The 14,589-nt window shown below is 37.0% G+C and overlaps 1 protein-coding gene across 1 annotated transcript; it reads left to right on the top strand.

The window, feature by feature from the left end:
- Positions 1-1,276: 1,276 nt before the first annotated feature.
- chp1 (calcineurin-like EF-hand protein 1) lies at positions 1,277-10,295 on the top strand. The gene is made up of 7 exons (XM_058616140.1): positions 1,277-1,683; positions 3,162-3,234; positions 4,087-4,167; positions 5,568-5,695; positions 5,831-5,892; positions 7,919-8,041; positions 8,400-10,295. Exons 1-7 carry the CDS (start codon positions 1,617-1,619, stop codon positions 8,451-8,453), a joined length of 588 nt encoding a protein of 195 aa, XP_058472123.1. The 5' UTR covers positions 1,277-1,616; the 3' UTR covers positions 8,454-10,295.
- Positions 10,296-14,589: the final 4,294 nt, after the last annotated feature.

Raw genomic sequence — 14,589 nt, 5'->3', positions numbered from 1 at the left:
TTTTGAATGTTTTTACCTCTTGTTTTATTTTCTTTGCATGTTTTTACTCTTCGTTTTAAAACACATTATCATTTCTCATGTTGTAATCACATTTACAGCTGATCTTCAGAAGAGGATTTGTATACAGATGTAAAATAATCCTCCACCTGAATTACAGTTACTTCATAGATATAATTTTGCAGCAAGCTTGTTCTCACACATGGTTTGTACACTGACCAATAATATCTGTGTGTAACAGCATGTTCTTTGAATGTTGAAGATTATTTTTATTAACTTACTTGGTTATTATTAATGACTACAAATGAGTACTTATGTACTAACAATATATGTATATATATATATATATTGTTATGGCCCTGAGCCCATTTTTATATAATATATTTTTATATTCTTGGCCTGTAGATGGCGATAAAGGATCGCTGATGATTCTATCGTGTCACTGGGGTTGAATGATTTTGAATAAATATCAAATCACGATTATTTTTTAGCTGAAATTGTGATCGCAATCTGATTTGCGATATCATAGAATGGTAATTTCTACATTGTTTATTGTCATTTTAATTTCTGAAATGATTACTGTGGGATATTTGTGCAGATGTGAGGAACAGATGTTTCCTTCAGTTTGTGGAGTATGTGTATAAATTCAGGACAATATTTAATCTAAAACGGTATTTTGACACACATTTTGCCTTTTCGAAATATTGCACCTGCTGCGATTTGGAAATGAGAATAATCTGTATTGCGGTTCTTGACACATCCATCCATCATTGATTAATTGTTTCGCCCTAAGTAAGAATTGATACAGATCAAAGGAAACACACGGTTGTTTTTTGTCATGGGAAGTGAATGGGAACGGCAGATCAAAGACAACAGCCAATAATGTGTATGTTTACAGTCTCTGAGCCACATAATCGTCAGACTGTTGGCTCTAATGGTGGAGGTTTTTGACGCACAGGTGTACAACACCTGTGAATTACGAGAGTCACGTGTGAAATAATTAAATTACGACCTCTAGTGGCGAAATGTTGACACGTCTTACGATAAAAAGAATCTGTTTCATTTATTTATTCTACTTTTTCCTTCACTGTTTGATGGCTGACATATATGTCCTCACTTACTGTTTACTTCTTCTCTTCGAATGTATTGCACGGCGTTTTCATCGGCATAAATATTGACTTTAACTTCGAGGTTTTATGTGATTATTTTATTTTATTTTTTTTGTCAAGATTTTGAGCAGGCAGAAAGACTGGCTACCTATACGCTCCTGTTCCTGTCCTGTAGGGAAGTGTCCCCGCCATGGTCCCCGCCCACCTATGCCATAAAGTAGGAGGACAACTTGACCGAAACCTGTCCCTGCTCCATGAAACCGCGACAGAGCAGAGGAAAACGTCTTTTAGGTCATAGAAGCAGCTGTTTAAACCATCTGGAGAAGCGAGAACAGCCCTGATAGTTAGTCACGGTTTGCACAGCGTCGACCTTTAGCGTTTAAGTCAGGTATTAGCTTGCTAGGTTAGCCTGTTTGCTAACTTTAACATAGCTCCGGGATTGTCGCGATTCTTCGGTTGCTAGTTTAGCATTTTCGCTCGATTTTAACCAACTGTCGCTAACTTTACGTCATGGGATCCAGGGCGTCCACGTTACTGCGAGAAGAGGAGATTGAAGAAATTAAGAAGGAAACGGGCTGTAAGTCGAACTCTACACCAACTCATATGATGGCGATTAAGACATTTCCCCAGTTTGTCTCAATATTTCATTCCAGTTAAACATCTGTTTACCTCCATTTGACACAACATTTTAACTGGTAAATTCAAGTGGGTCTTCACGATATCAGGAAAACCCACAATACACGATGACATTGTTGAATATTACGACGACGATACGATACGATAATTTTATTAGCGTGGGAATTGCTAATTCATATTCCACATTCTTTCTCAACATCTGTTTTCCCACAATCAGCCAAAACATTAACACTGATAGGTCTTCACAATAAAATTGTACTACGACGATGCAATGCGGTACTTTTTATGGGATAAACATTAGGGGTGGGAATGACCAGTGATACCACAATACGATATTATCATATATTGCAAAAAAAAGTATAATAATATGATTTTGCCATATTCTCTAGTGAGAGTGAGCACTTGGCACCATTTAGTCGAATTAAACAATAACTGCTAATCAGTTATTTAAAAAAAAAAAGTATTTCCCTGAAAAAATATAATTATAATATATAACATATAATTATAACATAATACTGCCAGTCAAAATAGCGCAATATTTCACTGCAAAATAGTTTTGGTTTGAGAATGAAGTCTACCTCAGTCTGCCACAACTTTAGAGACATCTATAATTTCATGTGCTGACGATAATCCCCAGTGTTTCCTCTTTTTAAATTTGCAAATACATGCACTCATGGGAAGATGTGTGAATAACATTGATTGCATAACTGCTGTGCTGTCTCTCACACAACTACATTATATTATTCACTATTTTGCACTTTATATTTCTCATCGTGTCTTCTCTGTAAGTAATGTAATATATACACACATGTATACACCACTCTTTTTAAATTATTGTTCTTTGTTGTCCTTGTTCTTTCTAGTTGATTGTCTGTTATGTTTATGTATGTTCATGTTTGCGTTTAATGTACAGCATGTGTTAAGGATAAAACTGGATTCTAAGTCCTTGTATGTGTATGTGTTCACATACTTGGCCAATAAAGCTGATTCTGACATAATCAGTTGTAGAAAACCAAATAAACACCTCGGTGTAATTTCCATGTATTATTTATATATTATCATTTATTAATATTTTGATACGTGTGTTTTTACTTGGTTACTTCCAGATTGTAATCTTTTTCTTACAATCACAACAATTAATCTACAGTTTAATGAGTTATGAAAGTAATCGTGAGTTGCAGCCCAAGGCTTAAGACATGTAACAAATAATGACAGTTTTCTACATAAATGTATTGGTATTTTTTTATTAAACTTAAAAGTTCTGAGTACTTCATCACTACATAACAGTGCAACCTGAAAATGATTGCCAATGAGGTCCAGTTTATAGGTGAAAGGTTTTTCTTGCCTGTAGTTGTGTATCTCTGTTACCCTCTGGTCATTTCTGAGTAAATAATTATGTCTCTGTTTTCTTACCCACAGTCTCCCACAGTCAGATAACTCGTCTGTACAGTCGCTTCACTAGTCTGGATAAAGGTGAAAATGGCACCCTTAGGTAAGAAACAATGTAACCACCACCTCTGTGAATGTAACCTCACTAAACACCAGAAAGAGAAACATGGGAGACATGTATGACACACTGTAGCAAAAGTTTCCAATAACAGAATTATAAACACTAGGCAACTTGGGTAAAATTGCAAGAACATTTATTCCTCTGTCATTTCAACCTGCCAACATCTTGTCATGGGATAAAGGAGTTTATGGCACAGTTTTGAAAACATCTTTATTATCAAATCAGTTTTGCAGTCTCAGTTAACTCATTTAGATTGCAGGTTATTTCATGGTGTTTGATTAACTTCTAGTTAATGTTTCTCATAATCTCTGGGCACAACAAGCAATAGGTAAAGAAGCGGGTAATCATTAAAGCTACAAAAACTTCTGTTTGGGTGTTTGTGTCAAAGCATATTCATTTGCAGATCAGTCGCCCAAGAATAGATTAAAAAACTCTATCTGTTTATTTTTGTGAGTCTTTGAAGAAAACTTTATTCTTTTCAGAGATGGCGTGTTTACACAAAATAAGTTCTTGGCTTCACTTGTTCTTATTCCAAGTCATAGCTCACAGTGCAGTGCAGCCTCATTCATGTCCAAGGTGACTTTTGTCTCATTCAGAATTATCAACAACCTTCCTGTTCTGCCAGAGAAGTGAAATTTATGATGAATAATGAGTCAATATTTTCCTCCTTTTCGTATACATTTTCTTAGCCTCTTATAAAAGTAGATCATGTTCTTAAATTTGTGCTAAATGATTGTATTTCTTTTTCAAATGGACAGTTTCTGTGTTGATGTCTCGTCATAGAATATTTTTGGTTGCTTAGTTTTCTTCCATTATGTCTCCTGATGTCTGCAGTCGAGAAGATTTCCAGAGGATCCCAGAGTTGGCCATTAATCCTCTGGGAGACCGAATTATCAATGCGTTTTTCCCCGAAGGGTGAGTTGTTGTTGTTTCAGTCACCACTTGCTCTGCTGTCTGTGTCAGATCCTTATTGCGTAGGTTGCATTTGAGTCACAGCCACCACAGATCTAAACCAGACAAAAACACACAGCTTGACTGTAGATATAAGAGGCTCCGACTTTTCTGCTGCTTCTGTTTAGTAAATAAAATCAGTGTAGGCTTTTGCACACCACAGTGTTTGCTTGGCAGCAGTTTATTTTATCAGCCTTGAAAATCAACGAATGGAGTGAGTTTGTGTTCTTAACAACCTGGTGGAAACACTTAAAATTATCAACAGGTGGAAATGTCAGGCTAGTTCCACAACTATATCAACTGTTACTCAGGACACCAACTTAGAACTTAATCAAATTAGTGGTCGTTGAAATGGAATTTCATAGTCCAGCCACTTCTTTGGTACTGGATAATGTTTTCTAGGATTATTTTCAACAATTAACAGTAAAACAAACAGACCTACAAACACTGTGGTGGCTTCTTCAAGTTAAGCATGTTTCCTTGTTCCGCGGAGGATGCAAAAGTTTGCACAAATAATTACCAAATTGGAAGTCTCTCACAAAATTAAAGGACGGAAGTCTACTAATGGCACTTTCACTATACAGTTGTAGCATGGCCCCACACTACTCGTGTTTTTTTTTTTCTTAGTACCTGGTATCTGGTGCATTTTTAGTACCTGCTCTGGTGATGCTAAATACTAAAATGTTGCGATGACAGACTGCTGGCCACTGATTTGGGCAGAGAGTGGATAATGTTGTTGAAGAGCCATGAGCATGGCGTCCGACACAAGAATCAAACCAAACAATGTCGTATTCGAATCAATTAAAAAGACTGAAAACATGCGTTAATCTCCAACATTTAGCTAGGAAATGTCTAAAGTCTCTTTTATTTACCGACAGCACTGCTGAAAGCCAGCAATCGTGGTTACAACTGTATAGTGGACAAGCGCTATAACTTGTGTCTCCTGACAGTAATGTCGATACCAATCATCCGCATCCCACTCTCTTTCAATGATATGTTTATTTTCAGTGCTTTGATGCTGGACCTATCATAAAATCCCAAAAAGTCAGACGTGTGGGGGCATCAAAATCATAGATGTGGCATCTCAGGTCTCTTTGCTCTGAGTTTGGCTCATTTTGCTTTAGAATGACTTAACAAAGGAAGTGAAGAGTTTTTCTCTGTGAAATGGTGTTTTGTTACAACCAGTTTGAGTTTCCTTTTGTGTTTCCCACACATTCCTCCATATCATTTGTAGGATAAAGGTAACCCGAGTCAGCACAGAAGAATCAGTCACCGTTAATTTGTATCTGTTCCAGACCGAGACGTGTACAATAAAATCTTAATCTCATGTAACTGTCTTGTGTGTGTGTGTCTGTGTTTTTTAGAGAGGACCAGGTAAACTTCAGAGGCTTCATGAGAACCTTGGCTCACTTCAGACCAGTTGAGGACAATGAGAAGAACAAGAATCTCACCAACAGCGAGCCGCTCAACAGCAGGACAAACAAGCTGCTGTGTGAGTGCAGAGCTCGGTCACACGGGCGTGTCTGGGTGGAGCTGGTGACCACGTTCACAAACTTTCTGGGATAACTTCATAATCTGGATTTAACTGTGTCTCATGACTTATCTTTTATTTTTGTTTTGTTTTCAGTTGCTTTCCGTCTGTATGACCTGGACAGAGATGACAAAATCTCTCGGGATGAGCTCCTGCAGGTGAGTGAGTCAATAAAGCGCAGAGTCATGGAGCAATCTGTGGAAGCTGTAGTTTAACTATAATTAAATCTGTTTGATGGTGAAATTTTACATGTGTTTGAAAATTGGTCAAGTCAGACACAAATATTTACCCAGTTGAAATTTCAAATATTAGTCTTTTTTGATAATAAATATTTTACAAATTATGTTATTGAATATTTTCTAGTTTAAGTGCTCCATTATAACAATAAACTTTTCTGACATTTTATGAACCAACAACTTTCTAAATAATAGATAAAAAATAAACATAATAATTACAGCCCTGGTTTGGTTTAAATTAGGTGTATTGATTGGATACAGCTGTCATCTGGTTACATTTTAAATTTAATGCCTGTAAAACTTTTTTTGGTCCTTGTTTTGTTGTGACTCTTTTTTAATGACATGAAGGATAGCAGACACGGTAGAACCTGATAATGTAATAAAAATTTGCACTTGAGTCCATTGGAAATGTAATAAAACCTGATAATGTAATAACTTCCCGATAATGTAATAAAGTGCATTTCCCAATATATACATATTTTAACCAAACTTGGTACATAGATTCATGACATCATCCTGGGGATACCACAAAAAGGCTTGACTTGGCATCTCTTGGTTAAAATATGTTAAAGGCTTGCAGAGAAATTGGCTTACTTCCTGTTTGGTGACCTCGACGTCATGTTTGATTGAGTGTGCCTTTGAATTTCAAGATGTTGAAAGCATTCGTGTGGCATGGTATGAAGATCATCTGAACGATGTTTTGAGAAGATTACACAAAATGTGTGAAAAGAGAAGCCTTTGAAAGGTTATGGATCAAATCAAAGATGGCCGGAAAAAACATTAAGGAAACGTTGAACTCGGCTTGGCCCAAGGGTTCCAGTGATACATCGTTTGTGAAAAACGGATGAGCAAGTCAAAAGTTAATGTACATACATGCATGTCCAACTTTTTCCTGTTGGTGGCGCTAGAGCTCTCGAGCTTGCGTTGCTTACACAGTATCAACACTTGAACCCAAGTAACGGGTGGTCTGCTGTTAAATTATTACAATATTGTGGAATTATTACATTATCAGGACCTGCGAAATGAAGGCTAACCTGATAATGTAATAACCTCCCGTTAATGTAATACTCTATTACATTATCGGTCAAAAGTGTATTACATTATTGGGAAATGCACTTTATTACATTATTGGGAAGTTATTACATTATCAGGTTTTATTACATTTTCAATGGACTCATGTGCAAATTTTTATTACATTATCGGGGTTATTACATTATTGGGGATTTATTACATTATCAGGTTCTACAGACATATTCACAAATTCTTATTTTCAGGCTATAGAAAACCTGTTAATACCTAAATATTTTGCAGTTTATCTAATGTTTGACATGAGAACAGATGTTATTATGTAACACATATTGCAAAGTGCGAGAGAGAGAGAGAGGAAGAAGTCTTTTGATCATAATCATGTCAGAGAGAGAGAGAGAGAGAGAGAGACTTTGCCCTTGTGCTGATAATGATGTGATATCGCTCTGTAACTACAGAGTGATTCAGTCAGACACTCTAATATCCTGTATTTTGTCTTCGTCTGAGCTCCCTCCATCTTATTTGTTGCCCCTGTGTGAAACCATGTCGGTTTCAGTGACATTGTGTCACCCGTAATTGCCGTGAGCTGTGGGTTCAGTGACTCGGACAAATCTCTTGTTTTGCGCAAAACATTTCTGTGTCGCCTGCCTCATGTGATGCAAGAGCCTGTTGGACTCAAAACATGCAATAGGGAAGTCCTGTTTGTTTTCTTGTTTTTCAGGGAATGAATTGACTTCTTATTTATCTTTGACGTTAAACTGCAATACCTACAATTTGCCCTGTGTAGGCACTTAAAATACTTGTTTTGAAGCCATTATACTGCTTAGGTCATAAACACTATGGCGTGTATATAATGTTAACTACAATCTGTTTTCACAGATTTCCAAGAACCCTAAAGAGACTTGTTGTTCCCTCTTTGCAGGTGTTAAGAATGATGGTGGGAGTGAACATTTCTGACGAACAGCTCGGCAGCATTGCTGATAGAACCATCCAGGAGGCTGACACTAACGGAGATAACTCCATTTCCTTCAATGAGTTCATTAAGGCAAGTCCTGTGGTCAGAGGGCACTTGACTCCTCACATGAGTTTAAAACGTCATGTGACATGTGCTTTTTATCGAAACTCTTCAACATTTACCACATTTGAAAATGATATGCTAAAATAAATTGATATTTGGTTTCTCTAATGCGAAATAATAACGCCACGCACAATATTGCGATATTTGACTTTATTGATTATATATTATAATCAGTTTTTATATGATATTATTTGATATATCAGGATAATGCAAAATCAGATTTTTGCGACATTATCCTAAGCCACAAAAGGTTTAATGTTTATTTCTAACGGTTCCATTTAATATAATCATTTTGATAACCTGTTTGATTTGGTTGTTTTCTCAGGTCTTGGAGAAGGTGGACGTGGAACAGAAAATGAGCATCCGCTTCCTGCATTAAGTTTATCTCCTTTTTTTTTTCTTTAATTATTACTCTTTTGAGTGGAGCTTCAACGTGCCAGTTGATGACCTATGGTACAGAGCCTCGTCCCGCTCGTCATCAGGCTGCTGCGGCCAACACTCTGTACACACTGTCAGACCAAGCATTAGGTAGATTGTGTCATAGATGTTGAGTTTCTGCTTTTGCACTGTTCTGTAAACAAAGGGAAACTCTGTGTGCCTTTTGGTTGTTTTACGCAATATAACAATATACTGGTATTGATGAAAGCTGTGACGTTATGAAAATATAATAACATGGCAGTCCCTCGTACCTGATATTTCCATGTAAATCAGGGGTCTCAAACTCGCGGCCCGTGGGCCACATGCGACTCCGCCAGTCAATTCATATGAAGTTATAATAACTTATTTTATAATATAGAAATGTTTATATTGTGAACTAGTTGTTTCATATCAAAACAAACATGTTTATTTTGAAATTATGTGAAATATCATCAATATTATTACTGTCCTTTTCTCAAAATGTTTAAATTCTTTCACTCGATTGGCCCCTTACTGACCAAACTGGACACTCAGTGGCCCCCAGGTCATTTGAGTTTGAGACCCCTGCTGTAAATAATGAAACACCTCTGAAATTATTTCTCATTCTGTCTGGCTCACACTCCAACATAGTATTCATCAGTTTTTTTTGGATTAATTTATTTGCCAAAAGTAAATAGATTGCCGCATCATTTTTAAAAAAAACTCTATTAAAAATAGCTATAATTATTGAAACTCTAAAGTTGTAACCAAAATCACTGTATTTTCTTTCCCTTTATAAATAGTGTTATTTATTAGAAAACCTATGTAGAGTCACATTTAGTATGTCTGCTAAATTATGATTTATTGCATAGTATAAATTAATAAATAAAGCTTTTTTGCTGGAAGTTCATTCCTACAAATCAATGTATGTTTTAATGCAGACATCTTAACGTGTAGAAATATAGAAAGGTTTAAAGTGAGACGTGTGAGATTCCACTTCAAAACAGAGCAGTGTTTTTAATGCTAACGTGAGCTTATGACTCCTTTTTTCTAGTTTGTCCCCTGAAGCAGGAACCGCTTCAGAGAATATTTTGTCTGTTTGTGTATTTTACTCACTCAAGTGCCATGGCTTTGTTTGTCCATTTTAATTTATTATCTCAACAGTAAAGCGGAACCAAAGGCCACGTTCGTGTCTTTCTGATAAAGGTGTCTTTGATATAGGTCAATCTTTTTTTTTACTCCCAATAGATTTGCTGTTTAAATTGTTGGGAGTAAAATCAAAGTACATATTAATCAGTGACAGCCTGGAGCCACAGATCGTTTTGATTAATGTATATTAGGACCTGTGATAATCGGGGTTAAAATAAAGCTTTTGTCATTTCACTGCCGCTGGGGCTTAGTTTAAATAATAGATTTTTCCCACTAAGACTTGATGCTCGAACAGTGTCGCGTCCTGCCACTTCTGTTTGTATGATCTGTCTCAATGAGGCTAGAAAAATGGACTGGCGACCTGTCCAGACTGTACTCGACCTTTCACCCTGTCAGCTGTGATTAACGAGCCTCACGTGGAGGATGACGCAGTAGACGATGGATGAATGAATGAATGAGTGCATGTTCTATATGATAAAGGAGAATCAAAACATTTCCTGTACAGGCTAGGGTACATGAAGTGGGAGAGATAATGTCTCACCTTTTTAATTTTTAATATGAGTTTGCACATAACAGTTCAACCTTGTTACTAATAACTATGTAATGTTGGTCAACCTATGAAAGTGAACCATGAGTTTGATTTGAATAAAATGAGTGCCATGTCATTTATCGAGAAGCTGTTGTAGCTTGATGAGTTTTGAGTTTATTCCCTTTTGCTAAATATGGTGACGGGTGTCATTTCCATCTGTAGTTAGTTTAAATGTCATTAATAACTAAGTGTTGGTTCAGTCGTGAGTTAATGAACCAGAGATAACTTGTGGTGGGTTACTGCTTTTGCCGTGCATTAATTTTACATGGAAGCAGCAAATCTGAAAAATTCAAATAAGTAGGAACAGGTTAGCGTTAGATCAGAGGTCTCAAACTTGTGGCCCATGGGCCACACGAGGTCTGCTTAACAATTTTATGTGGCCCGCCTCGTAATATCAGCTTATGAGTTATTTCTGTGTTGTTTTTTTCATTTTGCATCATATTTGTGTTATATTGTGGAATATTTATTGTTCCACTTTTATTTTTAATATATGTGAAATTCATAAATCATAAATTATACTATTTTGATGTCTTTTTCTCAAAAACTGGACACAGTGGCCCCCATGTCATTTGAGTTTGAGACCCCTGCATTAGATGGTTGATGTTTTTTGTATTTAATCAATCAATCTTTATTTATATAGTTAAATAAAATCTTAAACCAAAAATGACTTGTTCGTTTCAGCCTTGCAGTTCTTTTACGCTTGTTTTGCTTCTCGAATCGAATTCATCTTTCAATTTGATGTGTTTGTAATGTCTTTAAAGGCCGAAAAAAAATTCTGACTCAAATCTCACAATTTGGAGAAAAAAAGGAAAAAATTCTGACTTAAATCTCAACATTTGGAGAAAAAAAGTCATAATTCTGACTTAAATCTCACAATTTGAAAAAAAAAGTCATAATTCTGACTTTAATCTCAGAATTCAGGCTGTTTCTTTTCACATTTGGTCCTAATTCTCCATAGTTTTTTTTTATTATTATTATTATTATTATTATTATTATTATTATTATTATTATTAATAATAAATCAACCCATATTTATTTTTATTACATTACCTTTTTTGTTAGCGATAGTTTCTTAATATTTGAACATAAATAGAACAAAAGCAACTAACGGATTATTGCATTTAACATGAAACTTTACGGGGTGAAATTTACAAGCCTTAATTTTGATTGAGGGTGAAAAGTACTTCCGGGGCGGGCTCTGCCTTTGATTGACACGTCTCCTGCACAATCCGATTCTAGCTAGCGTTGGTTTGGAGTAGCAAGTAGAGCGAAAATGGCGTAGGGCGGAGGGGACGAGGAGACCTTCTTCTCCTCTCTGCGGTGGGTAGGAGGAGAAGGAGGTGGCGAGAAGGAGGGGGACCCGGGGACCCGTTGGTTTTACGGTTTACCGTTTAACTAAATGTGTCCCACACCCTCGCGTGCCCTCTTTACAGAACAAACCCAGCGTGTGTCCAGTTTGGCAGAGCTTAAGGAGGAGGAAGAGCCTCCTCTTCCTCCTCCTCCTCCTGGCTTTTGTTTACCATTACCACAGCCGAAAACATCTCTGCAGCAAGGTCAGTGCTTTCTACTCACCAGCTTTTAAAATAACATTGAAATTACATTTATCATGAGCTGTTTCACTTATTTAGCTTATATACAGTATTATACTGTTGAATCTATCTATCTATCTATCTATCTACTGTTGGCGTGTGTGCTGATATCTGATAAATATCTGAAAATGGTTAATTAGTTGTATTAGTTAATTCATTAATCAATACAAAAAATTGACAGCAAAGGTTTTTTGACAAATAATCTTACGTTACTGACATTTTTTTTAAGCGAACATAACATCACATCCCATAGTCTAGTCTCTCTTGCAGACAGCATCTTTATTTTCTAGAATTTAATTAGAAAATTATATGGCAATAATGTGTGTATTCTAATTTAATTTAAGGCCGGCTGTTACAGTTGTCAAGAAACCAGATGAAGCCCAGACTGGAGGAACATCAGCTCCGGCTCCATCTACAGGTGACTCGCACCACAACCCACATCTGCGGAGGTAAAGAATGAACAGTCAGTGACAAGATGACCTCTTTTGGGCTTTGGGGACTCTGGCGTCCTCCTTCCTGCTGTGTCTGGGACGTCGGTCCTCTCTCCTCCACAGCATCCCCTCTTGTCCTGGCCTGTTTCTGCAGCACGGTCGTCATTTTTCCGTCACGCACACGCGACATCTACATGTAGTCTATAGCTGGCTTTAAAACACATGGAATCTCATTATTTGTCTGAAAGTCTCCATGATTTGGGCATTTTCAGTCAGATTGGGGGTTAAATTGTTATCAGGTTGCATGTAAATGTAGAAGCAAAGCCGTTTTAAAAATGAACAAATCAGCTGCTTAGCTTTTTTTTTTTCTGAAGACACAAGATACTGTAGCAAAGATCAAGGCCTGTGATTAAATTAGACTCATGGGGTTTGTTTTCATCTTTTGCACTACCTCAGTGCCATGACAGGTCCTACCAGAGTGAAGCAGCACAGTAGTTTTCAATAGATTTGGTTTTAAGTGTTAATAAGTGAGGTTGCTGTCGGGTGAACATCGGGAAAAAAAACAAGAAACGACACAAGCACATGATGCACACGGTCACATACTTTTAGAAACTCACTTTCACTGTTGGCTCCTATGCATCTGTTCTAAAGGAAGGTCACGTGTTAGTATTTCGACTCATTTTGGGTTTGTAGTGCTCGGTTTCTGTCAGATCTGCAGGTTTATTCACACACTGCAAGTAGAGACATGACTGGTGATAGATTTCCCATCAATACTCGAGTCCAGAGATCCTACAAAAATGGCCTGTTTAGTGTTTAAACTTTGTCCTTTTTTTACACAAGTTAAATCCAGCATATGTTCTCAATGCATCGTTTTCATGCCGTAGCGTTTTGGCCTGATTTTCACCTTCATTTGTCCACGTTTTATTGCTGTAAAAAAGACGTTGTTTTGAATCAGACGTAACCATTTTGATTCCATTTATTCCATGAACCGTGACAAATTAATCCAGACATTACATAAACATTATTTCCAGAATTATAATGTTTTATAAGCATTTCACCACACATCAGTAGTGGGCAACGCTTATCTGTGCCCGGGGAGCAATGTGGGGTTGGGTAGCCTTTGACCCGTCTCGGCTACAAGCCCAATTCCCAACCCACAAGTGTCCAGTACATTGAGAGACACTCGTGCTGACATAGCACTTAATTTCTTTTCTCACATCTGAAAAAACCCCGATCTCACTTTTTTCGCATTTCTACGTGATTTCTTTAAAAATATAAATATAAAGATAGAAATATCAAATTTTTCCGGGATTTGTGCAATATTGGATCCTAACTGTCATGTTGTTGACCAAACTGTATATTGTATAAACAAGTGACAAGTTGTTTGAAAGCAACAAAATCACCAATGTCTTCCATTAAGATATGTATAGACTCATGTGCATAAGCTTATTTAGCGGGACTGGCGTTATAGTAGCCATGCATGACCAGTAGTGACGCTTGCTTTAAGAAGAATAGTGAAATCCATTTCTAGACTAAGGTGGAGCTCAAAACTGCGGCGGAAAAATGGTAGTGGCACATGCTGAGGTGCTTAATCTTTAAAAGGGTAACTAAACCTTTAAAATAATGCTGCGTTTCCATCAAACGGTATCATTCGGTTTGGAACGGTAAAGGCGAGATATGCAGCGTGACATTGAACGCAACACAACTTTTAAACGTTTCTTAGTGTTGTTTAAAAATGCCTCGACTTCCATGGCATGTTTACGCCGGTCACAAGGGCGTGGCTTTTTTTTTCTTTCTGTCGCCCAATTAGCTGTTAGACTGTTGTGGGTGGAGCCAGTCTAGCTCCACCCTGATCGTACCTAGCATTTTACTCTGGTAACCCAAGGGAAAGGTGCCAAAAAATTGAGCGGTAGGGCCTGGTTACCAAAAAAAAAATTGGTTCCAAACTTAACTGTTCCACTTGATGGAAACAAACGCTGAAAATAGTGGTTTAGTTACACTTTAAATACAGCACATATAGATGCAGCTTTGTCCTAAAATCTTTCAGTAATGCAAGACCCCTTCTTTGTTCCATGTCTAGGTTTGGTAACTGAAATGCAACTTTAAGTATAACACAATCAGCATATGCAATTATTAAATGGATTGATTGAAGTCGTTTTACACAGGATTATATGCTCAGTGTAAGTTTGTCCTGCATGTTTTTAGGGATTCCTATCTTTAGAAAATGTCCTAAAATATATTCACGCACTCTTTAAATGTCGAAAGAATTAGGTTATCTTTAAGTGACGGCCAAATGGCTCATTAAAATGTGACAATGAAGGAAGACCTTGGTTCTGATTGGCCTGGACTTGATGGGGAGTG

The sequence above is a fragment of the Solea solea genome, chromosome 18 (genome assembly GCF_958295425.1).
Source record: "Solea solea chromosome 18, fSolSol10.1, whole genome shotgun sequence".
In the NCBI taxonomy this organism is placed as follows: domain Eukaryota; kingdom Metazoa; phylum Chordata; class Actinopteri; order Pleuronectiformes; family Soleidae; genus Solea; species Solea solea.
Note: the sequence above shows the minus strand (reverse complement) of the source record. Positions and strands in the feature narration are given on the sequence as shown.

Excerpts from the sequence above, each read along its gene's own strand:
- chp1 (XM_058616140.1), top strand. The coding sequence starts at position 1,617 with ATGGGATCCAGGGCGTCCACGTTACTGCGAGAAGAGGAGATTGAAGAA. Across the intron at positions 4,168-5,567 it reads AATGCGTTTTTCCCCGAAGG|AGAGGACCAGGTAAACTTCA; the intron begins GTGAGTTGTTGT and ends TGTGTTTTTTAG. Across the intron at positions 5,696-5,830 it reads CAGGACAAACAAGCTGCTGT|TTGCTTTCCGTCTGTATGAC; the intron begins GTGAGTGCAGAG and ends TTTTGTTTTCAG.